The following is a 27,757-nucleotide window of genomic DNA, read 5'->3' as shown; positions in this document are numbered from 1 at the left end:
CAAATAGGAATCTGAATACGAGCAGGTACACAGGGTACCGGTGAATATGAGGATTACAAATACAAAGTCAAACAATGATCAGCCATCTTGGCGGCCATCCAAGGTCAGTGCTGAATTTCTCAGGAGACATAAAAATGCAATGAGCAAAGACTAAATCTGACAGGAAGTGATCAAGGTGACAAGAATATGGTGGGAAAATGGGACAATTTAAAAGCAGCCCATCCTCTCTGCGATCTTTACAACAGAAATGCATTAAATGATATATGACATATCAGGATGTTGCCGTTGGCTGCTGTAAATCTTCCTGCTTCAGGTCCTAAATGGATTGGACCTTACAACTCTTGATGGGAAGCACCTGGTGCAAGGTTGCAGGAAGTAGTCCACCATGCCTCGCATTTGTGTGAATTATCTCACATAAAAAGAAAACACTCTGATCCTTGGCTATTCTGAAAAAGGCATCCAACCCTTTCCATCTTTCCCGTAGCATCTCTCTCCCCTGTAACCAGCCCTCCCACTTCTCCCCGTCTCACATCTACATTCCAGCTTTCTAATCCCCTTGACTGAAGAGCAGAAGACCTGGTGGCTCCGGGGCGTGAAACAAGACGAGAAGTAAATTGAAGAGAGAGGAGAAATTGTCTCAAGATGAGAGAAGCAGAGAGCCTCTCGAGTTGCAACACAGGGAGGGAATAGAAAGGGACGAGAGCAGCTAAGTGCAAAGACAGTTTGATGAATAATTATGAGAACAATACCGTTCATTAAAAACTTTTTTATTTTATTTAGACAAAATAATTAAGTAGCATAAGAACAAAAACAAGTTGAAGAGTCTAAAATAAACTGCTTTAGATAAGTAGAAGGAATGCTCTACATCTCTTCTTCTTGTCTTGAGAAGCATTTAGGAAATCTCGAGTGACGCAAAACACTGACGTCTGTTTCACATCCTCAAATCTGTCCATCTCTTCCAATATAAATTCCACAAACATGACTCAAAAAAGAACCACAAACTCAATAATTATCAAGCATCGGCACACTCCACCACTTTCCAAATCATGGCATTTAATAAAATAAAAGGAGAAAAACAAACTCCAGGATTTATTTATTGTTGTAGAATACTGTTGTTTCATGATTTCTGCATTTGATAGCTGCAGCCTTAGAAAAATGGCACCTTTTCTTCACCTGACTTTGTGCTGGTCTCATAATGGTCTGCCCGCTTACACAAGTCAGAGTGTTATCAGTGCTGCTGGCAGTGAGGACAGGGGGGTAATTTATTTCCACACAGAGTATGAGGTTCTTGAGGTGAGCCGCAACAGACTGCATCTCAGTAACAGAGGAGTTCTGAATCAGAGCGTGTGTGCTTTGTTCACGAAGAAAAAAGCACCTGACACAACACTGAAGCTGTAGATGTTCCCTTCTGGCCAAGCTACAACTAACAAGCTTGAACTAAAAAGCTAACAATGAATATACAACCTATCCTAACATTACACACAAAAAACATTTTAAAATATTTGTTTTCCCATCTTAGCCGAAAGCTATAGGAACATTGTGGTTGAAACAGTTTCATGAAGTAAAAAAGTGTAAAGGCATTGATGAACTGAAGTACGTTTATTGCTTTTCTCTCACGAAGCTGAAAATCAGAAGAACGGAAAACGTTTCCTCCATTGAACAGGAAAACAAGTGTAAGTGTGTCTGCTCCTCTGTGTGTATTGTTCAGGGGATAACGGAGTAGGGCTGATGGGGCAGAATCTTTTGTCGCTCATTGATTGCATAAATCCATGTGGGTTTGACAAAGTTCAGATAGCCGTTCTCCACCAGTGCCTGTGATGGAAGTGAGAGTGAAAGCAAGGGGAAGAAAGGTCATCAAGTGTTGCATTACAATGCACAGATAAGAAAAGGTATGAGCGTTTGAAAAGCTCTGAAACTCAGACTGCTAGTTCAGATGCGTACAAGGCTCTCAAATAGCTGTTACAACACTGCTGCATTTTCACTGCAACGCTAAAATACTCAGGTTCCCAAATTGCTGCAATGCTTTTATTTGTACCCTGTAAAAAGAGAAGTAACTGCCTAAAGCAAATGCCTAGGAAGTGTCTTTTTTTTTGTGACATTTTTTCCGTTGTTGCTTTTTAATGGTTATGAGATATTCAGCTGTGCACTGTGTATAATTGACCCTTTGATAAGCCCCACCCCCTGCTGCTGACACAACGTCAAGCTGTCAAACATATCATGGTGCCCACACTGTCACTAAAAGGAACTACTTTTCAGAAATAGCTATATTAGAACAACCGGACAGAAGAGTCTAAATTCGGGGTGTCCAAACTACGGCCCGGGGGCCAAATGCGGCCCGTAGGTCATTTTGAATCGGCCATTTACTCTTATAATAAGCAATCTGAGGCTTCTGTTTTAAGGAATGAGCTGCCAACACAATTAATGAAACCATAGAGAGAGATGTAGGCTGTTCTTTTCTGAAACCATTTGAAAGTATCGCACATTATTCACCTACATTTGATTTGTTTTGCTAACTTATAACTTACCTTATGAGACAATATTCACCTCTATAAGTGGCCCAGCTCTCCGTATATTTTTCTATATGTGGCCCTCGGTAAAAAAAGTTTGGACACCCCTGGTCTAAATTATGCGTTTCAAAGATATATCCGGGAACTGATTCAGCAGCAAAAAAAAAGGGTTTAAAATATAAATATAAGGCCCACAGATTACAGTGTACGCTACCTTCAAAAACTCATGTCCTTATGCTCTAATCCATATACCCAGAAATGTATTCTGGGTTAAGCTTATGTTTTAATAGGGAGAAGCGACAATGAAACTCACGTCTTCAAAGGACTCGTGCCACCCTTCACTGGTCACCACAAATTGCACCTTCTCCGACATGTAGTCCTCAATCAGTCTGGAGCAAAGACAATATTATGTTGCTATACAAACATACAACATCTTAGTGAATTTCCATGAACAATTAAAGTAGTGATGCACTTGTGTCGAGCTCTTAATGGTGTGTCTCACCCGTTGAATGCAACAATGTATCTCAGGAGCAGGCGCCTCTCGTTGTTGGGAAATTTACCATAGAGGAAAAAGTGCTTTCCTCTCAGGAAGTCTGGAGTAAATGAGAAAAATAAGCACATAAAGGCTTACTACAACACAATGGGAAGGTGGCGTAATTACAGGTGCTATTTGATAGAGGGTGAGAAAGGAGCAAAACACAGAAGAAAATGGAGAAAAACAGTTGACGTTGGTGTGTGGCGTTTCCTGAAAGCCTATTACAATTACATTCTGTCAGGGTGTGCAATGTCCAAAGAGTAATGGAGCACATCTTGCTTCTTTGGTAGGAAGTCACAAAAGAGACAGGAGAGAAGAACAAAGAGAGACAGACCTGGGAGCTCAGGGATGGGGTGATCCTCTTCAGCCTCAGCGTCTGTGTTTTCATCTGTCGACCCCCCGTACAGATCCTCCTGTTTCACTGTCACGTCTGCTGCAACTTTCTTCTGTCTGCTCTCGTGCTCCACCCTATTACAGGGACAAGAACATGACCCGTGATATCGTTATAATTTTGCTACTGCAGCTCAAAAGAAGAAACTTATTGACTTTGTGCTGTACAGAAAATACAAAATCACACAGATTAATCTCACAAAATAAAAAGCAATAAAAAGGGAAGAACACAAAATAAACAATAATAAACATAACAGCCATATAGTCAAAACAATATACCATTTAAAATCAATAAAAGCAACCATCTACAAAGTGCAGAACGCTGAGGAAAAGAGGTGGGTTTTAAGACACAATTTAAAAACGGACAGTGAAGAAGCCTGTCTAATGCGGAGGGGCAGAGCGCTCCACAGTTCAGGGGCCCCCTTTGAGCTTTAGCTTTGTTTTTGGTACATTCAGGGGCAGATGATCAGCTGACCTGACCAGCGTAGCAGCTCAGAGAGGTAGGGCGGGGCCAGGCCATTGAGGGATCCATTGGAATCACTGACACTACCCTGTACTGGTTTAAATCACATCTCTCTGGCCGAACTCAGTTCTTCCAACTCAAAACGTTCAAATCACAGTGGTGTTCCCCAGGGCTCTGACCTGGGTCCTCTTATGTTCATAATTTCTCTACTTCCTCCATATCTTCCGTAAAATCGACATTCACTTTCATTGCTACGCGGAGGACACCCAGCTCAGTTTGTACTCCAAACCGACCTCCATCCTCCCGTCCACCCATCTCTGATTGCTTGCAGGAAATCAAATCCAGGTTGTCCTACAACTTCCTCAAACTTAACAGTGATAAAACCGAGGTTCTCCTCATTGGCACCACACTTTCCTTGAAAACTCACATCAGTAATGTCAAATCCTGTCTGAAGTACAGCAAACAAATGTCTCTTTTCAACATGATCTTACATATGACATATGACATAATTAAGAGGGATACAAAAATTCCAATAAAATGTCTGACTTATTTAAGCTCCTAAAACTTTCACTTAGGTCAAAAGCTAGTTTTGTGTTGTTGCAGAAAACCATGCCTACTCAAAAAGCACTGTATGTTGTAGGTTGTTAAAGCAAGACAATGAGATACTGTCAACAACATCTAATTCCATGGAAGAACAAACTCGCCCACATCAATATTACACACAGCATCGTTCGCATTATTTATTTGTTTACCTCTGCAGCTCATCCTCTGTGTCCACGGCAGACTCATCATCACCACTTCCTGTGAAAAGTAGTTGTCAATGTTAAAAATGTCGATATAATCCAGGCTTATTTTACTCCATGAAAAGGCCTTGATGCTACAATCTTGACACAAACACAAACACAATGCTCTTACATTTCCAATATGTATAGCAGAAAGATATCCGTACATCAATGACAAATCAGCAGTTTAAATCGTGTAGCCTTGGTAACACTTGACCGTACAATCCTGTGCTGTTGGAGGGGAACAAAAGCAGGTCTAATTGAATGCCGTCTCCTTGCGTGTGTCTGTTGTGTTGCCTCACTGATGCACAGCGACACTTTACTTCTGCCATGGCATTAACATACAAATTAGAATCATGCACAAGTCCCTTCGCAGATATTACATGTCGCCTCCACTCCTGCTTCCCCCTCAGACAGCATCTACACCATGCTTGTCCCTTTCACGGTGGCCCTAGTCGATTCATCCAATTGTGTTCATAAAAGTGATGCCTTTTGTCTAATCCCCTCACATTGTCCCCTTGCCACACTCAATTCATTCAGTCCTCTTCAGCTCCAGTGCTACCATCTCTCCATCCTTAGTTAGAATGAATCACTGCCAATGAGTAAACGCCACTAAAATTCAGCTCCTGAGCTTTACCATAATATATATATGCATATAAAAATTATATTTCGTGATTTAATTGCAAGCTTGTGCTTCTAAGCGTGTGGTTTGTTGCTTCCTCCAATCTTTTTTTACGTCTTATGCGTGTCATTGGAGTTTATTTGTGGTGGGTGACCCTGGGGTAGTGCAGACGTTGAATCAGTGTTTCACATTAATAACTTGGACTGTGACAACACACACACACACACCCTGTCTCATTTACCATGCTTTGGGGACTGCTTTTGGAGTGACTTTTTTGCAGAGTCATCACTTTTCCTATCAAGGCAAAAGCTTTTATTGTCATTTGCACAGTTAAAAAAAACAAGCTTCCTTTGCCTTTCACTCCGTTAACAAGGAAATGGCCTATAAAGAAATATATACAATAAAATAAATGAAGAACATTATATCTAATATGCAATATAGCCTCCATGAAAATAGAAAAGAGAGCTGTGCAATGTTCTATAACGACAGTTGTTATTGTCGGAGTATGCGGTTGGTATAAATATGTGCACGTGTGTGTGTGTGTGTGTGTGTGTAGTTGTTTATATTTGTATATCTTTACAACCAATGTTTTTCCGATTAATCGATTCATAGAGCACAACATTTTATAAGGTTTAAAAGAGCACAACATTCTCAATTCTTAACTTAATTTCAAGATGCAAACCGAAAAAACAATTAAAGAAACCATGAATTTGGGGGTCTTAATTAAAGGGGTCAAATATTTGTGGAGACGTGTAGTGTAACTCCGGACCCAAAAATGTTGGGAAAAGTCACAACCGCCAAAGAGACAGTATTTCTGCACAAAAGTTCTAAGGAAACTCATTCAATTATTATTGAGAATCAATCATTGAAAGAACACTCTCCGTTCAGACATAAAAGAAACTCATCACAGTGTGTTGAGTGTGGCAGGACTTTATTATTCTGGGTGGGTAGTCTGAGGAAATCTACATTTAATGTATAATTTAAAATGTTATCCACTACTGCTCAAACGTTTCTCTTTCCTCAACTACCAAGTCATTTAAGGACAAGACTTTATACAGACTCCCTTTGGCTATTATTTTTTTACTGGCTTTAATCTGAGCACATGGTACATAACCCAAAGTGTTACCTTAAGGTTCAGCATCACTTTTAACTGAGTTCAAAGATGCACTAAATGAAATAAGCCGGCTTTCACGACATGCTAAAATGCTCGTTTTAACCTTAAACAGACAGGAGAATTTAGATTTGTTTTGTTAGCTCCTTCGTCTACCTGTGTATTCAAAGTAACTTTTTGATCTTGGCTTTCATTCTTTTATTTCCTCTATTTTGACTTTACAACAGACTGACAGCCCACTTCTTCCCCTATCCTTACACCCTGTCTGTCTGCCTTTTTCAGATTAACTTTGGCAATAAAAAAATAATACAAGTCTTTTCTAAAGCTCTCATCTAGTATTCACTCTCCAGGACATTGAATGACCTTTCTTTTTTATCCAAATTAGTTTCTGAAGTACGCATAGAAATGAGTCAAATGGATATGCGGATGTTGACTGAATCTTAAACTGATGACCGGGTAAAGTTCAGTTATATGATTTCACAGTGTGACTTTATATAGTAGTTTGCCTCAAACCTGGTTCATCCACATCCGTTGAACCTGCATACTCATCATCTTCTTTCTTCTTCTCTGGCGTCTTTTTCGGGGTCACTTGTCTCTGCTGCTTTTGTGTGGTCTGCAAGAAACAAAATGGAAACCTTTTGAAACTGTCTGTAATAAACTAGAAAAAGTTATTGAAAAGAAAAAATGTAATGAAAAATATTATTGATTAGATCATTTTGCTCACAAAAAAACCCAAATTATACCTTTGTGCTCACTTCCTCTTCACTCTGCTCATCTACTTCCATTTCGCTCTCCGAGCTTGACTCTGCTCCATCCATCAGATACCTGGAGAAAGACGAAGAACTGGTGAAGGAAATGTGTCAGGATGATAAAGGCCACAGGGAAAAGAACGCCTGCGCAATATCTCTCGCTATCAATCAGCTTTGCTATGTTTCAATTGGCAGGGGGCCATTGTCGGGCAGTAGTAGAACAAAGGATCAGAGTCAAGGTAATACTTTTCACCAGACGTTCCATATCCTGATATTTTAAACATTACCAATGCCTAACACTTTGAAGTGTGCCTGCTGGGGGAAAAATCTGATCTACTGCATTAGAGAGAAAAAGAGGGAGAAGCCTTCAACCTATTCAGAAGTTATAATTTGTCCCAGTACTCCACCCAACGTCCAATTGGTTTTTACACTTGCTGCCTGACAGCCCTACTTAAAATGTTTCTTGAGCTTTCTGTAAGACATTATTAGGGCAGGGAACTGAAATTTGGTGCAGAATAAGACCAAATCAAAATAGCAAGAAAAGGGTACCTATAAAAAACACCTATGTGTTCTGCTTATCGGTTCCTTAACAAATACGTATTTATAATAAAAGGCAATAAAGGCCAAAACAACATAATATAGTGAATGTTCAAACAGAAAATGATCACGTACATCACAGCATAGCGTAAGAATACTGAGATTATATATAAGCCGTCTCACCGAGTCATGTGACACCTGTTCTGAGAAATCTTCAAAACAGGCGTGTCTGTTTCAAGGATACTAAGCATGTAAGCATCCTTCCTCTTTTACATGGAAATACACTGTCTACATCCAATCTCACCTTAATGTAAACCCTTAGCAGAAAACAAAATAAAAGGGGAAGGGAGTATGCTGTTAGCAGGGAGATCATAACGCTACCTGTAATGACCACTGCAAAGGCTAAGAGAGTGTTGAATGAGGGGGTGACATTTCTCCTCCCCCTCTCCATATATTCTCTCTAGCTCTGAAAGCACCTGGACGTTATTACATTGAAGCACAAACCACCTTTAGGGTGTAATTATAGTCGCTCACTCGGTAGGGAGACATTTCCCTGGCGTATGGTTTCTTCTTTTATTGAAGTCACTACCAAGGAAGATTGTAAAGTGAAAAATGACACTGTGGGTTTGCAGTAAGGAGTAATGCAGAGTCAGTTGCTTACGGCATTACATGTGGAAACCTCAGAAGCAGACCAACAAGCTCAATCTGCTCCGTTTACAGAGAGCTACAGACACAGGTTAAAGAAAAGCTGTACTTTTAATAATCCCCGTGGGGAAATTAGAGAATTCTGCATTTGACCCATCCTAGTGTTAGGAGCAGTGGGCTGCCATATGTACAGTGCCCGGGGAGCAGTGTAGGGAACGGTGCCTTGCTCAGGGACACCTAGGTAGCACTTGGTCTTTCAGGGACTTGTGCTGGTGACCTTCCAGTTCCCAGGCCAAGCCCCTAACCACTTTGCCACCACCGCCCCAAAGGTTGTTAGTTAGTGATGGTAAAAAAAACATCATTAAGCATAATGAAAGCTTCTGCTGGAAGGTTTTAAGTTACATTTTTCCTCCACAATTTTAAAAACAAGTTACGAGGATGCTCCCTTTTTAGCCCTGAACGCTGCTAAACAAATTGCACACATCATACAATGTACAAGATAACAGTGTTGTCCCAAATATTATAATTCATGTGAAATGGATGCAGAGCATCAATGGGCTGAGATGGCCTCTAGTGCACTTCAGCAAGTTTAAAGGTGTTGGTGTTTATTTTCTGCTCTAACGTTTCCAGATAAGTATGAGTATAAATTCAATGCTGGAATATATTCCAGCAAATGCCTTCATCTCAGTCTTCCACAAACCCTCGGTTGTGACGAGATGCTGCAGAGTTGCTCGAGCGTTTTCTGCCCTTCTCTGGAGCGTCACTGGGACACTTAGTCTCTTTAATACACCAACCTTTACATGACGTAAGCATGGCAGGAGCTGCAGCAGTGGAAGTGCCTCCCGATGCTCAGAGAGAAAGCATGTGCATGATGGAGCGACAGTTTGAGAGGATGCATATTTGTCTGGGCACTTGTGATCATCAAAGTAAGTGGTCCCTTTAATTACCCATAGCAGATGCAGCTTTTAAATAAAGAACACATCATCAAAGCTGCACGCTTCACAATAGCGGAGCAGGGAGAGACGGGGGAGGACAAGAGGGAGGGCAAGGGTGAGTGATCTTTGACAAAATGACAGGCGAGCGCGAGGCAGAATGACAACACAGGCTGCACTGAACTTCTACTTTCTTTGCACTTTTTGACAATCTAAAATGAATGAACAGATTTCATTAAAACCCCAGCCTTGTGTGCCATCGCCCTTAAGCATTGTTTATTAAAAAAAATATTCCTACATTAATTTCTCTGGCTGTTCACAGGAATCTCATCAAAGCCGCTTTCAGTTCGAGCCTTGAAGATGAACATAAGTCAAAATCGATTGCCGAGCACCCGGTCTCATCCCCACATTTATCCTGCTGGAATTGGATAATAACTCAAATTAAATAACAGTCACGTCAAAACTAATATAAAAGTAATTACAACGAAAGATAGGCACGCTAATCACAGAGAGGGATGGTTCCGGTAATGACTGCAACCTGACAATTATTTTCGTTATCGATTTATCTTTCAATTACTTATTGATTTGATCTGTCTGAGAAATGAAATGTTTCATGCTGCAAGATGAACAGACGTAATTGGGAGATTACCACCAAAAAAGGTTACGCCCCTTACATATACAGCGTACAGACAAATTATTTCCTGAATAGCACAACGTTTAAGTAAACATAACACACACAGACTTCAATAAAAGACTCTTAGAAGTCATCATCACCTGCTGCAACATAAACATTTCAAAATTGGGATCAAAAAAGTAATTCTATTCTATTATTCACCCATCATCATTATTACATGATCACTAATTCACACTGGTAATTCAATGGGTTGTTTTAAATGCAGAAAAGATCATGGTATTTTCTGTCTCTGACTTTTCCTCCATTGAACTTCAGATAACTCTTGCTGAGTCACACAAATAGAATTTGTGGTTTGAAGGCAGACTGCATGCAATATATGACCCAAAAATTGAAAATCCACCCAGGATTTTTCTATTGAATTAAAGGATGTCTGTCTCTTCCGACCATAAAACCTTTGAGCAGTCAACCTTAATGTCCGTCCTTGACTATGGAGATATTCTGCATTGTCATCCTGCCCCATCAACACACTGTCAAACCCTGCGTTACACAGTGCATTACACTTTAGCACAAATGGAGTCAATGTTCTAATCATATAATGGCCGGCTGGACCTCATTATGGTCAAAAAGAAAAAAAGCCATCTCATGTTAATTATTTAAAAGGTAATTATCCATGAAATAATGCAACCAAAAAAAAAGTTCCTTGTTGTAAAAAGTCAAAATGTTCATGTTCTTCCTCTGACAATGTAAAAAAAATAATCTGTCAGGGTTCTGGATTGTTCCGGAATGATGGCACCTTGTTGTTTTCTAATCTGAGGAGCACTATTCTGTATTTTGATGCCACTGAGAACGATCATAGTTAATAACCAATTTGTTTCCTTGGTATGCAGTAAGACTTGTCAAAAGGCAGAACTCCATGAGTTACACATTACGCTTAATCTACATTTCAAATTGGCTTAACTACAACATCAATTAATGACAGTGAGACTATATTCAATTTTAGAGCTGATTATTTGAAAGCTCAGGGTTTTGTCTAAACTAGGTAACAGGGAGCTGTGCCCTCATGAACAAAATGCCAATTTTCCCAGTAAAATGTTGAAGTGATGCCAGAAGACAATATTTCTGTTCGTCAAAAACTGTATAATTACCCAAAAATATGAAAATTGTCTCAATGAGACCGCTTTGTTTTTTATGGTGCTCCAAAAAAATACGGGATGGATTAACTGTCGGTCTGCCGGTGGACGGGTAGCAGGCAGCAGGCTTACACTGAAAGTGTGCTTTTGTTTCTTTTACTGTCTTAGTTTCTGTGGAGGAAGTAAAGAAACCATCACTCTGGATTTATTTGTTGTTTGGGGCACAATATATGACTCAGCAGCTTAAAGACATGAAGAAACTATTATTTTCCGCTTCACTCGTAAATGCCCTTATACTAGATTTTTCTAGAAAAACCCCTGCAGCTTAAACCATTTCCACCACAACAGTAATCCTGCTAACCCTATATTTTGCAACAGCAGCTTGACACTAACAAGTTGAGTAACCTTTGATAACCACCATCATTATTATCATTATTATTATTATGATGAAGGAATCCCTTAAATGATAAAGCTTCACACACTGCGACACGAGCACAGAACTATTCCAATTAATTTGGACTAAGACGAGTATTCTGCGGCGCAGTATTCAGTAAAGATTAAAGTGGGGCGATGACAGATAGGTAGCAGACGAACTTCCTGTAATGAAGCATATAATTGTATAATATAATTAGAGAGCTGCTGGAGCTGGCTGTGTTGAATTTGTGATCACAGCAGGCATCAGCTGCTCAAGGTTACAATGTTCTCTGTAGCAGGCAGCCATCACTGCTGTGAGAGGAGTATTTTTGGACTCTTCAATCAATGTGAGTGCTGTGTGCAGATTGTGGGATGTCGAGGGTACAGATGTGGCTAAAGGGAAAGTATTAAATCAGATGAGGATTCATACGTTGGACACATGTTCCCGACTAAAAGCTCCTGTGGACTTTTTCCCATGCAATCATCGAAACAGTTTCACTTTTATCACTGTCTTACTGTTTATGGGAGATCTTCTGTTTTTTCTTATGGCAGTCCATTACCCATTCCTTCCGAACGATGATGCCCCCTGCTGATTTCACCTGGCTGTACTTGGGGGTGTTAGCGAAGGCACAGCTGGAGATTAAAGGACACACACACACACACTTTTTAATAATAAAACTCAACCACAGATGATAAAAACTCTCATGAAACAAAACCTAGAAAAAAGGTGTTTGCCCTTCATATTAATTACATTTATAAAAGATTGACTTTGTCTCACAACTGAAACGTTAATACAAAATCAACCATATTGCCAAAAAACATTTACATTTTAACATGTTGAATGTGTGACTTTTGTTTTTAATGGTATTCTCCAAAGAAATCTGTCAGTTTAATCACCTACAATAAATTATTTAGCCTTCAACATCCTGCACGATGTATGTATATTGCATCTTTTGGCTCGTTTGTAGCTCTTTTTTAACCTCCCTTTGTTTTTAAGGACATATTTCTGAGCTGTCCTTGCCACCAGAGGACTGGGTGTATTGTGTCCCCTGCAGCAATTACTTTAGGATGAGCTGAGAATATCAAAATCTGATTTAGTTGACGTACATCGGGTACACTTAACAACACAGTGGATGTTGTTTCATTGAACTGTTAGTCAATTTGATGTTTAATCTACTTTTCTTTTAAAAAAAAAGAACTTATAAATATATGCAGCTGTATAACAGATGTGGCTTGTAACTAGGGTTGGGCACCGAAACGCGGTGCCAATAGGGCACCGGTTCTGACATAAACGGTAGTAACGAGACCGAATAAGAACGAATATTTCGGTGCCAGACTTTTTTTTTTATACTGCCCCCTGGTGTTCCGGCGTCAACTTGAGGTTGTTGAACCTGACGTCAGTGCCGCTACTCAGCACACTTGTTGATCAGAACTGAGTGAGAGGATCAATAAAGATGCCGAAAGTAAAACGCTCCAAGGTTTGGCTTCATTTCACATCTAAGGACGCAGATTCTGCGACATGCAACATGTCTTAAGCAATAGCATGCAAGGGAGGTATCACTTCTAATTTAATGAAACATCTGACGGTGCATGGAGTTTATTTAAAAGCCGATCAATGCACTGTGTTTGATAAATTACGTGACGAAAGGCCAAGCACTTCAACGGCAGCAGCCAGTGTCGGACAAAGAGTGTCCCAGGCTGGGACTCTCTACATTGGTTTATTTATTACTTTATGTTACTTGTATTTATATTGTTTAAAGATTTAAGTTAATACTTTGTTCAATTTGGCCCGGGAAATAAAAGGGTATTGTTTTTTGACAACGTGTGTGCATTTTTGTTTTTTTAAGTACCGGTTCGAGAACCGTTTCGGCACCGGAACCGTTTCAAAAATACCGAGTAGGCACCGGTATGGGATAAAACCCAACCGATACCCAAACCCTACTTGTAACACTTGCATGTCAAATATCTTTATTCTCTAGCAGGAGGCAAAAATAACTTTTTTGACACTTACATGAGGTGTGTGGAGTCGGGTGTCCAGTCAGGTCTGTACTTGGCTCCCATTTCCACAGCCTTTTCCCTCAAATCCCCTCTGAAGGGGTTTTGGAAGCCGCTGAGGACAAACACGACCCCCTCCAGGATGCGTTTGAGTGGGACCTGCTGCGCGCTGGCTTTCGGTTGCTTGGGTTTAGGGTCGGCTTTGGATTGGCTTTCTCGTTTCTTGTCAGCAGACTTCTGTGCGGGTGATGCTGGAGAGAACATTTGCACAAGTCAATGAAGATTTCCAGGTGAAGAAGTAATCTATATTCACGATTCAGACGCTGATGTAGGAGTTACCTTTCGTCGTGCTTGAGCTTGGCGTGCCGGCGGGGCTCGGCTTGGGTTTGGGGGTCGCGGCTTTGCCCTCAGGTGAGACAGCTGGGCTTTTCTTCGAAGGGGGAGGGCCGGAGGAAGACTTCTGCTCTTTGCTGAACTCAAATTTTCTTTTTGCCGGTGGCTGAGAAGAAAAATGACATGGATATCAGAAGTATAGACTATGTTTCATACGCTACGTTTGAATGAGACGTGCGTTGAAAGAGATCATGTTGGGTGATGAGTGGACTAAAGCAGACATCTGAAAACTGTCTGCACATTTCAGTTCTTTTGAGACTACTTCCTGATGCATAGACATGTATATATTTGTGCAGTTCTAGATGTTTATTTCTCCCTTTTCAAAAGTCCAAATGGCTCGTAGGGGATATTGACAATCCCCTGAAGTGATTTTCCTATCAGTGTGCGCTCAAACAGAGTTACACTGATGGGTTTTTATCAGAACCCAGTGGTGGGCCGTCAGGGCCAGCAAGGCCTTCTCTGCTGGCCTAAACATCATCAGAATATAAATTAAATTTTGATATATTTTTTCCACAAATACGTATTAAATTATTCCCCATAGTCTATTCTCTTCATTTTATAGCGTTCGTCTTGGCTGCGCTGCTTCCAGCCTCAGAACGAGATTTGGAGGGCTGGCCTTTATGTTAGAGCTTTTATCCAATCATATTTCAGCCATAATGTGTTGCTAGGGTCAAAGAAATCTGCCCTTAGGCCTTCAGAATCAACAGTGCGGGCGGCTGTAGCTTAAAGTGAACGCAAACAAAATTGTGGCGTTAACCAATCAGATTTCGAGGTGGCGACAACGGGCCAGCTAGCAGGCGTACGCTAACGTTAGCACGTGCACATCTTCTGATTGGATACGCACTATTGAGAGGCAGAGCTAGGCAGTAGGCAGAGCCATACAGTCTATGGGCAAAGCTAGCAAACAGAACTAGAACTTGAGCGAGCTAATTTGTGTAGATTTCTACAAGCTATTTTTTTTCAACCCACAATGGCTGAAGGAGGAGAAGAGATCAATTTGGTCGAAGATATAATTACAACGCCATTTTCAAAACGAACTTTTCAAGTAAAGCTACACATCTTGAAAAGGGAACGACCAACTCCAACGCTAGCGAGCCTAGCACAGCAGGGAAACTACGAGCGGTACCCCTGGCTCACAGCCTCCGAGAGGCACTGAAAATTGTACTGCCGGGAATGCCTGGTATTTGCAACTGATCGATTTGGTGTTTGGAGCCACACTAAATTTGCAAACTTGAGTTGTCTAACCAAGGCAGCAATGAGACACCAAAGCACAGCTGGGCACTTGGAAGCACTGGTGCTTTTGAAAACCTTTGGGGACACCCGAGTGGATCTACAGCTCAACGAACAAGTGCGCAGGGAAACGGAGCTCCACAACGAAAGGGTGAACAAAAATAGGGAAATATTGAAAGACTGATTGATTGTGTCCTGTTTTTGGGTAAACAGGAACTTTCATTTAGGGGACACGATGAAAGCGCCGAGTCCAGAAACAGAGGAAACTACGTGGAGCTTCTTTCTTTTCTTGCTGAGAACAACACAGATTTGCATTACCACCTGTACACAAACAACATGTTTACTGGGACGTCAGGCAAAATACAAAACGACCTGATTTATGCTATTGCTGAAGTGATGGGAGAAGAGATCAAAATGAAGATTAAAAAAGCACCCTTTGTCGCTGTTATGGTGGACGAGACGTCAGATGTGGGTAATGTAGCACAGCTGGCACTTGTTCTGCGTTATGTGACAGACACAGGTGTCAAGGAGCGGTTTGTCAGATAATCTGATGAATTAAGTGAACTGTAAATGCTGATGTATTGATTATAAATGCTTCGGAAATATTAATATAACTCTGTTGTACTTGACTATGTTAAGGTGATGCAACGCCCGGTTATACTGCGTTTCTGTCTAAATGTATAGTTTCTAGAGCCATGGCGTCATAATGATGGTATTAAGAGGTGGAATAATTCAGGTAGGACTGTGTAGGACATCACTGAAGGCCTAGGTGTGAAATGCACGGCCCGCCACTGTCAGAACCAGACGATATTTCAAGGCCTACTTTTTAAAAGGTACAGGTTTAAGATGCTGCTCACGTAACAAATTCATTCAATAAATTGGATTTTACCAACATGAACAGAACATAACGAGCAGAGCTTCCACAAGAAATGTGAGATATTGGCTGTAAAATGTGAAGGCATGGGCCGCGGTGCAGCTGAGTTGGTAGAGTGTACTGGGGCTTGGAATCCAAGCCAAGGACCCGTGTTCGAATCCGGCTCGGGACCATTTGCCATGAGTCATTACCTCCGTCTCCCCATTTCATCTCTTTACTCACAATAAAAAGGCACTGGTTGCCAAAAAAAAGTCATTCATAAAAATAAAAAATCCTTAAAAACATACATTATTTAGTAGTAAAATGTATGACTGTTTCTGGTAAACAACTGTTCAGTGTCAGACTTTATTTGGCTTATCTTTGCTTGATTCATTTTATGAAACATGAATTTGATTAGAGCGGATCAAAAAAACTCTTAATGCAGGGGTGTCCAAACTTTTTTCACTGAGGGCCATATACAGAAAAACATACAAAGGGCTGGGCCCCTCACTAGAGGTGAGGTGTATTGCCTCATAAGTTAACTTAGCAAAATCACTCAAATGTTGGTAAATGATGGTTGGTACTTGAATATGCTTTAAGAAAAACAGCCTACATCACAGCTCTCCAGACTCTTTATGCAAATTAGTCTTTTTTTTTAATCAACTTATATTTGTTGTGCTTTCAACTTTCATTTACTGAATGTATTTGTGGGCTTATTAAGACATGAATACTGTGTAGTATATTTTTACATATTTAAAATATACAATATAAGACAAGCATAAGTTTCAGATGTCTCCCATATTCCATTATACTTTTAGAATCTGCTGAGGGACAATTAAAAATGGACCACGGGCCGCATTTGGCCCCCGGGCCGTAGTTTGGACACCCCTGCTCTAATGCTAATGTGAATGCTAAAAGGGTTTTTAACAATAGGTTGTGGTTTAAATTCACTTCACTTTTTTTCTCCTTCTCTTCATTATTATTGCATTTTTACAATTTACTCTAAATATGCTGATTTCCATATTTGCATTCTTTTGATAAAAATGGAAGCAATAGTAGCAAAATTCTTAACGTTTTTAATTATACTGAACTTCATTGTATGTTTGAGTTTTTCAGCAATAGGATTAATCTTCATTTTTCACTATTTGGTCCAAAATCTAATTTAAGTAGCCCTCTCCAACCTGATGTAATAGTTTAAACTCCAAATACTGGTTCCCATCTTTGGCAAGCTTTGTTGCCTCGTTTTCTTTCCCTGCACTCTTTCAATTGGCTGTTTTCTAAATGAAGCGGCCTATCCTTTAGTGGATGCACAGTGGTGATGTTTAGTACCTGTGGTGTGGCGGAGCTGGAGGAGGAAGCCTGGACTGTGGAGGAGGAAGCCGAGCCGCCACCAGCCTGCAGCGCAGCCGCAGCGTAACTCAATCTCTCACTCTGAGGAGACACTGAAGGGAGAAGGGCTGCTGAGGAACAAAGTGGCTCTATAACAAAGAATGCCTTTGAAATATCTCCTACCTTTTGTCTGCTGGCACACCTTTACAGCTTTACATTAAACCTAATTAGTTCTCACTTGGTATGTTTTTAATTATTTGAAGTGATGAACCCTTTCATTACAAAGACATTAAATAATTTAAATGTGCTTTGGGTAAATTAAAACTAATGGATTTACCTTTTGGAGAGGTAGTGGACTTTGTTGCATTGTCCCGATTGAAGAAGAGACTGCCAGGCTGAAGGCTGGGACCAGAGGACGGAGCCTCCTCCTTCACCCTGAACTGTCCCAGCTTTGTCAGTTTCTGACAGGAGAGAAGACAAAACAAGTTTAGTGCCAAAAGAGAAGGTGGAAGGACGGGCTGGAGTTGTTTTTTTTAATAAATATAGCAATAAGTTAACAATATTGCATTTAACAAAATGGATGGAAACTTGGCAGGTGTATGCTGGAGGGAATAAAGATCTACAGGACATCTGGGGCTGATTCAAATACATTGAATGGGAGTTTGACCTTAACACGTGTGAATTTTTGAACCCAAATGTCACATTAACTCTGAGAAAGCACTGTGTGGGTTTTAAATGGTTTTGGATGAGCAATCTGCGAGCAGAAATACCAGAGGCCATGTTTTATGGTTCACAGAATAGATTAAGAGCTGTACAGTGAGATGCATGCTCACTAAGACCCTCTTCTATTTCAAATGTCATGTAATATAAATGTTTAGTGCTTACTTGCAGTCTCTCTGGTGTGTCCAGTTTTTGTCATTGACTTAAATCCATATTTAGAATAAGACAGGGTACTGAAGATCAATCCTTTTCAGGTATTATCTAAAATCCAAAGTGTAGTACATTTGCACCAAATGTCTAGTAGGATGACTTAGGTTACTTTTTTTTCAGTCAGGCAGATTTCTGATTATTATGCCAATGCCAGACTATTTAAAGTAGCCTACATATCTTGTATGACTTCTTGTGTCAGGACAACCTTTAGCATTTGAGATGCTTTTGTAGAAAAAATATTTACATTTTTCAAAATAAGGTATAAAAAATGATGGTTTTAGTTTGAGCAGTGAGGCATCATACAAGCAAAAGAACACAATTCAGCAGTGGTGAATAATATTCTCAGTGAAAATATCGAAAGATACAGAACATCTGCAGGCACGCTGGGAGTTCAGAGGACCTGGGATGACTTACTGGGGAGGTTGTTGGAAGAGGATCGTTTTGGCCAGGCGGTGAATGAAACTTCACAAAGGCCAGTCCGTATGCTATGTTCTACAAAAAGCAAAATCATCGGAGTGTTTATTTCACAAATAGCAATGGATACAGTTTATACTTATTGGTGTACACTGGACTGCAGGATCATAACTGGACGATTAAACACAACAGTCGATCGAAAGTTTTATCTACGTGTGAAAGCAATCATTTGTACTGCTCTATGTGAAAGGGAACATAGTCCAGATTATAATTGTTTTACTTTTTTACTCTGTTGATTAGGAGTGAGATCGCGCTCTGTTTTTTATTCCATTTAAGCGACTGAACCCTTACCTTGCTGTATGGCTGGCTGCACACAATTTTTACTCTGTCCCACTTCTCCTGCGCTGCGCTCTTCTGCAGCTGGTTCAGCCCGAAGAAACGCACTCGGTTCATGTTGGTGCCGTTACGACTCTCCGTGGGCGACATGAAAGAAGACGTAACCAAAAGAACCTAAAAGACAAAAAAGGATTGACAAAAAAGGATAAGAAATGTAGTCATTTCAATAATTGTGAGGAGAAATACTTTGTAGTGTGTTTGGTTTCAAGAATACCTCATAGTCCTGGTCTCTGACAGCTGATGAATTCCCCACCAGCACCTCGATAAAAGCTGAGCCTTCATTTCCAATATCAATGCTGTGCACCTGCTCCTCCTTCTCGAACTGAGAAAAATAAAACAGCACAGGTCAACAGAGCACACACACACAAACATACAAGTCAAAGACCTCAAAAATTTGATGTAAGAAGTGAAAGTATTTAACAAGACATCAATATTCTGCAATATAAATCTTAAAACTATATAATCTATTCTTAAAGCATCAGGCAGGAGCTGGAGAGACATAAAGATGAGCACAATAGTTTTTTGTCTCCAAGATAATTAAAAGCTTCGCAGTAGCAGCATTTTGAAAAAGCTGGATACTTCTGCATTTATCTATAAACAATTCAGCAAGGAGATGCAGGCAAAGGGAATCTTAAAAGGACACACATATATCATAAAAGGAGGGAAGTGGATCTCAAATATTTTCATTGGTATCATGACTTGCTGATTCTTTGAATTGTTGTTGTAGTATCAACATGACTGCATGCAATTGTTGTTGGTGGATTGTTACAAATGTCAGTGACATAAATATAATGTTCTGAAAAAGTTGCACTCTTCGGAAGTAACACAAAAATGACTGCCCAATCCTTGGCAATAACAAAGGGTAGGTCGAATTCAACAATGTCCTTTTCTTTAGTGAATTTTTTGTTTTTAAACCCTCAGATTAAAAAAATAACTTCTGTCCAAGATATGCATCAGCACTAGTATTTTTAAACTGAAATCAAAAGAGAGGAACAGAAAACACTATGTATAGATACAATCCCATACACCAAAACGCAGTGCAAGCCATGTACCCAACATATCATATTCAGTTTAAGATAAAACAACACAGAAAGTCTGACTTCAGGTCTTTCAAAATGACTTAGCAGAATTCAGATAGCGTATACTTCAGTCTGAAGTAGCAAATTACCTAAAAGCTAATTCCCACTCCCTAATTTGATGAGTTGTTATAAAAAATGTACAATTCACATCAGCAATGACAAACAACACATGCTTGTGATGGGACACTTTAAAAAAAACATACCTGCAGAATGACTGATGTCTGCTTCTCCCCGGATCTTGCTGCTTTCCACTTTCTGTAGGTGTCAGAGCTCAGCAGGTTGTCTGCCTTGTGTGTCTGTTATACATTATGATTATCAGAATCTGGTTAAATGAAGTAGGTGTTCAAATAAAAGAAATGTAGTTTCGTGTATTGGTGCATAACACAAGATAAAAGACAAATATTGCAATCATCAAGAAACATCAATATAGAAGCAAAATACAATATCTGAATTTAAAAAAGGTAGAGGGGTGCATAGATGTATGTTAAAAAGTTAACATTACGTATATAAAATACAGTACTAATTTTTAAATATAAAAATAATATGCCACGTACAAAGGGTGATGATGAATGGTAATAGTAATGCTCACATTTGCCGAAATAAAACAATACATCTACAAATATTGGTGTCGGGAACATTGTATGAATTGAATTAAAGTGATATAATGAACTTACAGTGTCCTCGGTGCTGCAAGACACGACGTGTTTGAGTTGGATTTCTGGCATGTTGTTGATTCTTGACAGGTTGCAGTTTGATTAGCCAATGTGAAGGATAATAAACCAACTGAGCACTGCGTAACCACTAAACACTATATTAACCAACTAAGAAAACATAAAGCACAAAGTGTTCTTCAAGCTGCTGTAAACGTAGCCTCGAAAATCAAATTAAATTGACTTTGTTTTAAGTCAAATATACTGAAGGCTAACGTGATAGCATGCTAGCAAACAATAGGCAGAGTGAACTTTCCCTGATTAGCCTGGTGGTTTTATCAAAACTTGAATGATGTTACGCACAAATTCTGAAACGGTTATGTACTTGACACATAGCCAGTCACATCGGCAGTGCATCCAACATTACAAAACATATATGGATGGTTTTAATTTTAGATAAATATACGTGGAAGCGAACTCATATTCCCACCAAAAGCCTGGCGTGTGTCGTCCTGTGACGCAATTTACGACGGAGCAATTTTATCCAATCAGAGCTTTCGGTTCTTCTTCGGCAGTTAAATACCAGCAGCGACAGAGTCATATCGCCACCAATCGTTCAGGAGGTGTACCCTTTATATAATACAGTCTATGGCGGGTACCAAATCTTGTAAGACAATATATCTTGAAATACCTACACATTTTAAACGTAGGATTCAAATGTATTACAACACAATATAATTAAAAAACACTAAATAATGACTCCTGTTCGTTTAAAGTCTTTGTTCTTGTGAGAAACACACTTTTAAAAATGGCAAGTTTTCTGAAGTGGACATTCATCTCTTTCCATGCAAGTAACATATGGAAGCCTTTTTACGCCAATGTGATGGAAAAACAGAGAATCTAACTATGTTTTTTTTCCGTTGACAACAAAGCATTTAGACATCTGATAAAAAGTGAAATCCTATTTGTAAGATAGATGTTAACTACAACAGTTTATGTATTGATTATGTGTTTTTTCAATGACTGTTCTAGGAACAAATGTGTGTACCATTTAGCCGTGAACGATGTGATAAATGGTCGCTCACAAAAAAGGCTAATTTCCATTTAGCTATTACACTACCAGTCTTATTGAGCTTTCTTTGCACTGGCAACGCTAACTGAGAAGCTTAAAAGAACAAAGACAATATTCTTGTCATTAATGGCTCCTGGGCTCTTCCTGCAATGACATGTCTGCTATGGGGAGACATTTTTTTTTCATGAGCACTGGGAAACACTTTCACATTTATGTAATAAAGTGTGGTCTTTCTACCTCAAGAGGAACTGCAAAATATCATCTGAGGAACACTTTGTGTTAGACATGCTGCAAATGCTGTTAATAATTGGAGCAGTAGAATGGTAAGACAAAATCAAATATGAGGGCTTATGATTAAAAAAAACTTCTTTAATCAACCTTTTTCTTTTTTATATACAAAAGAGCACAGATGCATGTTACAGACAAAGACTGAAGAGACTTAATTTGTTCAATATGAAGATTACGAGAGACTAATGTTAAAGATATCACAAAATGGACATACGATATTTACAATAATTGAAATGTACATAAACAATGCATTATGATCAGTGTAAGACAGAATATGAAATCTAATGTGAGTTTAATATAGCAGGTGAATCATGTGACTTATCCACGGTGACTTTAGAGGATCTCTAAGTAAATGGCCGTCTCTGCATCGGTCCCACTACTCTGCACCTCTCTTGTGCCTCTGACTCCTAAAGCCACTTGTTTGTCGATGCCTCCACCCTCTCCTCTTCTTCTTCTCTCCCCACCTCTCCTGCCTATCGGATGGATCTGAAAAAAAGGACAAATGTTGATAATCCGTCAAATATAGAAATGAAATAACATGGTGATTTAGTGTTTTCTGTTAATGCAATGCCTTCTGTTGCAAAGGACATGCAGTACCTGCTTCGTATGGACAAAATTAGGTGTGCAGTTTTGGTATACAAGTTGGTAGCTGCCGTTGGTGTAGATATGAGTCACTTCCGTGCAGTTAATGTAGAGGGGCATCTGATCCTGATAAATCCCCATTCCTTCAGGGTACACGGCTGGGAGTCTTTTCAGAACATGTCTGAAAGGAGCAGCACAGGTGAATACTCACAAGTGAGAACAATTTAAATGAAAATGTTTAAGGGCTAATTTGCTTCACATACTTTCCGATCTCTTTCGGCAGCAGTAGAAAGAAAGAGACAGAAGGAATATGACCAGGCAGACGGACACAGCAGGTAACACCAACCACATCAAAAAGTTAGTCTCTGTTGTAAGACAAAACAAGCAGCGATGGATCAGCATAGGATGTAAAACTCAGGTGTTTAACTACATGGGTTATCGTTCCACTCTTGGCATTTCAGACACACTGCTTGACCCCCAAGCTTAATGTAACAACTTCACTTAGATGTTCCATTATAAGATCTAGAAGGGATTTTTTTTAAAAACGTAAACAAATAAATATTTACCACAACGGAAAAGCTGTACTCATAGTAATTAAAAAAGCACAGCCCAAGGATATCTTCACAGCATTCTCCAGCATATTATCTTATGTTACCAAGCTGCAGGCATGTATCACAGATGTTTCATTTCCATCCTTACATTGGTATGAAAAAACTGTGCTTTTTACACACCTTCTTCTCCCTGCAGCAACATCAGGGAGTCATTTCCCTGTGCGTTGAAAGCAAAGCAGATGACAGTCTGACGTTTGTCCATGTGGCCCCTCAGAGTGGCTGTAAGCGCGTCGTGCTCAGATGTTACTGACCCGTTGTAATCACAAGGTGGAACAGTACCATTCACGCTCCAGGTGACGGCCGGTTTGGGATTGGAATCGACTGAACAATGACACAGCACCTCTAGATCCTCCACAACACAGGTGGAGGAGAGCCTGAGGATCACTGGTTTATCTGTAGGATAGAAAGAGCATATTTCAATTTCCCCGAAAGCTTTTAAAGTAGTTTTGTTTGGGTGGAACTTTTAAATCTCTTTCTTTTTTCTTTTTTTTTACTACAAAGGATAGCACATTTTTGGAAATATGCTTATTGCAGAGCCAGCTGTGGGTTTAGTTAAACACAAATACTGGAAACCGAGAAACAGCTTGTCTGGCTCTGTCCAAATGAAACAAATGATGTCAATACACTGTTAAAGCTCAGTAATTTAGATGTTTTATGTTGTTTGTGTTATCTGGACACATAAATCAACGATTTACCACTGCACAATGTGTATGCAGAACACAGTCTCTAGGCTTCCTCGAGTCCTTCACTGTGGTAGTTTCATAATGACCATACAGACATGAAAGTTGCGATTATATTTACATATTGGCTACATTCAAATAAAAAAAGGAATCATGGAAAGTTTTCAAAAAACCCTTCTAACTCCTTAAAGAAAAATGTAACACCAAAAATAAAGAAAATCAGTTTTTTTGCCGACCTCTGCTGATTTAACTTCTCACCTTGCTGCAGTGATGTCAAAGTGTACTACAGGTTGTGATCCGCACACTTTGACTTCACAGTAGGGTGTGATTACATGTGCCACAGAAAACTACCCTGACCCCACAACACCATCTAGATCTCCCAAAAACCTTCAACAAGAAAGGGCGTCGAAACTGATGACATGTTGTTTATATTACCCTTTGTCTGCGGTGAAAACCAAACACATGTAGTCGAGGCTTGATGTCAAATATTCCAAAGATGTGGATGGCCATCAGAGGGAGGGTTATAAGAAATGACAAAAAAGGATTACAGTAAAGGCTACAAGAAAGGATTACATTGTATGTTCAGCGGAGTGGGCTTGGACTCTCCTCGACCAATCAGGTTTTGTGCTGAGCAGCGGACCCTCATATCCCGGGTCACGTTGAACACGCGGAGTGTGTGTGTGCGATGGTGGAGGTGCACCGAGCGACCGTGCTGACTGTAGGACCAGCGGTACTCGGACACCGGAGGGTCAGCTTTACATGAGCAGACCAACAAGGCGCTGCCCCCCTCCAGCACCACCAAGGTCTGGATCTGAACTACTACATCTTTTGGTGAAACTACAGACAATGAAAAACAAAAGGAAAGGTGTCAGTGTCGAACAAGCCAGGAAACACAAAGATCGTAGTCAAAGCTATCCTTACATGTCACATGCAGATCCTTTGACGTGGCTAATGCTTTGGCTCCTGGGTAGCTGGCTTCACATCTCAGCTTGGGTTTCACCTTGTGTGACGCAGTGAAGGACAGAGAGGACAGTAACATCGGCCTGTGGGGCTCGGGGTAGAGCGTCTGCACCCCCGCAGGCTCAGTGCCGTTCGGCCAGTCACCTCTCCCCCAGCTCCATCGCAGGACTGGAGGTCTGGAGGGGCAGGGGTATCTGACGGAGCAGTTCAGCGTGACCAGATGCCCCTCTGTGGCTGACAACATGCCGCTGATGACAGGAGCCTCGGGGGTGTCTGTCATTGAGGAATAACTGTATCAACACCTTGCTTTACTACTGTGTCATGAAAGGCAACATTTCTAAGACAGCACAGAGGAGTATTGTGTATTATTCGTCTATATTTCCATTTTATGAATCAAAGCTTATCAATCAATTAGCCAGAATGTAGTTGTGTATTTAAGGTGGATGATTCCAGATTCCCTTTTTCTGTGTTTCCTGTTTTTCTCTTTAGATAACTTTAACATCTATGTTCATTAATCTGATGTTTGGCAAATGTTTGACAATTATCTCGACTTTTTTCTTCTTCTTCTATATACTGTATTTCTACTCCAATGATATTATAACCTTTCCAAACTCTAAAGCTTTGAAAAGCATACATTATCTTGTTGTTAAAGTTCCAAAACAACAATTGCTTTTATGAGAGAAGAAAAAGGAAGTATAGCAACTCCCTCGCTCACCCACAACATCCAGATTGAAGCTCCTTGGCTTCCCCCAAAGTAACTCATCCCCTCTCTTCAGGGCCATCTCAAACGCCCGGGAGTCATCCTGGCTGATCCTTTCGATTTTCACTGAGCAGTCTCCCTCTGCGATCCGCCCAAAGAGGGACGTCCGTCCTTGAAAATCCCGACTCACTTGATCTCTGTCCTCGCTGTTAAAAGCTGTGCTGCGGAGAGGGAAGATGTGTCCACCACCTCTGAACCTAATCCGAACCTCCACCCTCTTCCTCCCCCTGAGAGTGTGAGGAGCTTGAGGAGTGAAAGAGCAGGGGACCACCACACAGGAGCCCACCAGTGCTTGGACATGTTCAGGGACTGAGGGCAGAGGGGACACAGCCTGGACCCTCCTCCACAAGGCTGCTGCTGGGATAAAGAACTAGAAATAATTACCAATACCAACACAGGATCACTTGTTACTAGGCCTAGGTCTACAGTAGGATGAGGTTTAAATCACAGTAGACAGAAGGTTAATATCAAGCCATTCAGCCATACATTACCTAATACATTTTATGTTTATGTCTTACGTGTTCATATTTGTTCAACTTTGAGCAGTGAGAGACAATTTGCAAGAAACACGGCCATTTAAAGCATTAGTGTTCCAGGCCTCGATATCTTAATGAAAGCTCATTATACTGAACACTTGTTTTAGATTATAGAAGGTTAAATCTTCTGTTTAGCTGCACTGTCTGCATAATATGACCCAGGACAATTTTGCAACAGATGTATTTTTAGAAACGGGAAGAACCCCTAATCCAAACACAGCAGCAGTCTTTGCTCTGGAAAATCTACTTCTAAACTATTGAACTGTTTTAAACATATTCTGTAGTTTAAAACTTTAAAATATTGATTATCGTTATTGATTCAGGAATTTTTTGCATATATTTTCAAACTGTTATTAACAGAAAATAATCAGAAGGCCTCAGAATACCTTTATTCGTCCTAAAGGCGAAATTTACATTGTTAAGATAGAGACAAAAAATAAGACACTATTAGATAAGGGGCATGCACATGATATATAAAATAAAAATTACTAATAAAAATAGTTTTCGATTTAAAATAAATAAGATGATAAATGAGCTTGCAATTATTAAGAAATATTTCTCAGCTCTTAATATAATGTAATAATTCACTAGTCTGCTCTGCAGGAGACATTCATAGTAAAAAAAATACCAATATCTCTATCTATACAATAACAATTATGGTAATAAAAGAGATATCAGGATCATTTAATTACAGTAACATGACTAGATCATGAATAACATTGCAATGTAAACAAATATCTGAAGCTAGTACATTTAAAAAATCATGACTTAATAATTGACTCACCAAAAATGAGAGGACACAGAAGGAAGACAGTGTCCACATGCATGACTGCAACCCGACTCTGCCAGCACAGACAGAGGAAAGGATGAACAAAGGAGCAAAGAGGGGGAAGTGTTACATCGTGCTCCTGACTTCACTTTAATACATCCCCTTACTCTTCCACTACCTTTTATAACAGCTATAACAATAGTTTATAACATACCACTGAGGATCATTGTGAATTTAGCAGTGGTAGGTTCACAACTTTGCCACATTTATTTCAACATGTCAAAATATTCATATTCAAGTGGTGTGGATTGGTTTGGAAAGAAAGACCTTTGCAAGTATCTATGAGACGACACATGACAAAGGGTGAGTCACTCTCATGCTGCTTGCCATTTCCTCAAAGACTCCAACCACTCCATGTGTTCATTTCTGGTTCCCTCTGTCTACACAGACGGTCCCAAACGAACCTATCAGAAAAGTGATAGTAGAAAAATTCCATACAAAGTTTAACAAAACAAATGAATGATTAACTTTTCTGCCTGACACTGATTTCTATCTGTTCTGTCAACAATAAAGATCCGTCATCATTAATTAATAAAGACTGCTATAGTCAGTTTCATTAAACCACAAATGCATTGATATGTTTCTTTACATTCTGCGATACTGCCAAGTCACTTGATTGACAAAACAAAGGCGATGAATCAGAGGCAGTGTTTGAACTATGGACTCTTTGAATTATACTTTGAATTGCTGACTGAAGTAAGCCAATGCACTCCTCCTCC

The 27,757-nt window shown here is 40.0% G+C and overlaps 2 protein-coding genes across 5 annotated transcripts; both read right to left on the bottom strand.

The window, feature by feature from the left end:
* Positions 1-751: 751 nt before the first annotated feature.
* Positions 752-21,249, bottom strand: xrcc1 (X-ray repair complementing defective repair in Chinese hamster cells 1). 3 transcript variants are annotated; one of them, XM_063879789.1, is made up of 17 exons: positions 20,745-21,249; positions 20,274-20,366; positions 19,206-19,313; positions 18,947-19,105; positions 18,596-18,673; positions 17,589-17,712; positions 17,252-17,382; positions 13,786-13,945; positions 13,463-13,697; positions 11,968-12,084; positions 7,154-7,235; positions 6,924-7,023; positions 4,648-4,696; positions 3,377-3,510; positions 3,010-3,100; positions 2,821-2,896; positions 752-1,812 (listed from the first exon to the last, which is right to left on the bottom strand). In XM_063879789.1, the coding sequence occupies exons 1-17, from the start codon at positions 20,793-20,795 to the stop codon at positions 1,705-1,707; spliced, it is 1,896 nt and encodes a 631-aa protein (XP_063735859.1). In that variant the 5' UTR covers positions 20,796-21,249; the 3' UTR covers positions 752-1,704. The 3 variants fall into 3 exon arrangements, with proteins under 3 accessions (XP_063735859.1, XP_063735860.1, XP_063735861.1); XM_063879790.1 differs by having other exon boundaries at positions 17,252-17,379; XM_063879791.1 differs by having other exon boundaries at positions 17,252-17,364.
* Positions 21,250-22,179: 930 nt separating this feature from the next.
* Positions 22,180-27,136, bottom strand: LOC134862121 (sialoadhesin). Of its 2 annotated transcripts, none has more exons than XM_063879846.1 (7): positions 26,994-27,136; positions 25,629-26,030; positions 24,875-25,186; positions 24,527-24,790; positions 23,394-23,666; positions 22,678-23,027; positions 22,180-22,566 (listed from the first exon to the last, which is right to left on the bottom strand). In XM_063879846.1, the coding sequence occupies exons 1-6, from the start codon at positions 27,034-27,036 to the stop codon at positions 22,918-22,920; spliced, it is 1,404 nt and encodes a 467-aa protein (XP_063735916.1). In that variant the 5' UTR covers positions 27,037-27,136; the 3' UTR covers positions 22,180-22,566; positions 22,678-22,917. The 2 variants fall into 2 exon arrangements, with proteins under 2 accessions (XP_063735916.1, XP_063735917.1); XM_063879847.1 differs by having other exon boundaries at positions 25,629-26,027.
* Positions 27,137-27,757: the final 621 nt, after the last annotated feature.

The sequence above is a fragment of the Eleginops maclovinus genome, chromosome 3 (assembly GCF_036324505.1).
Source record: "Eleginops maclovinus isolate JMC-PN-2008 ecotype Puerto Natales chromosome 3, JC_Emac_rtc_rv5, whole genome shotgun sequence".
NCBI classification, from domain to species: Eukaryota; Metazoa; Chordata; class Actinopteri; order Perciformes; family Eleginopidae; genus Eleginops; species Eleginops maclovinus.
Note: the sequence above shows the minus strand (reverse complement) of the source record. Positions and strands in the feature narration are given on the sequence as shown.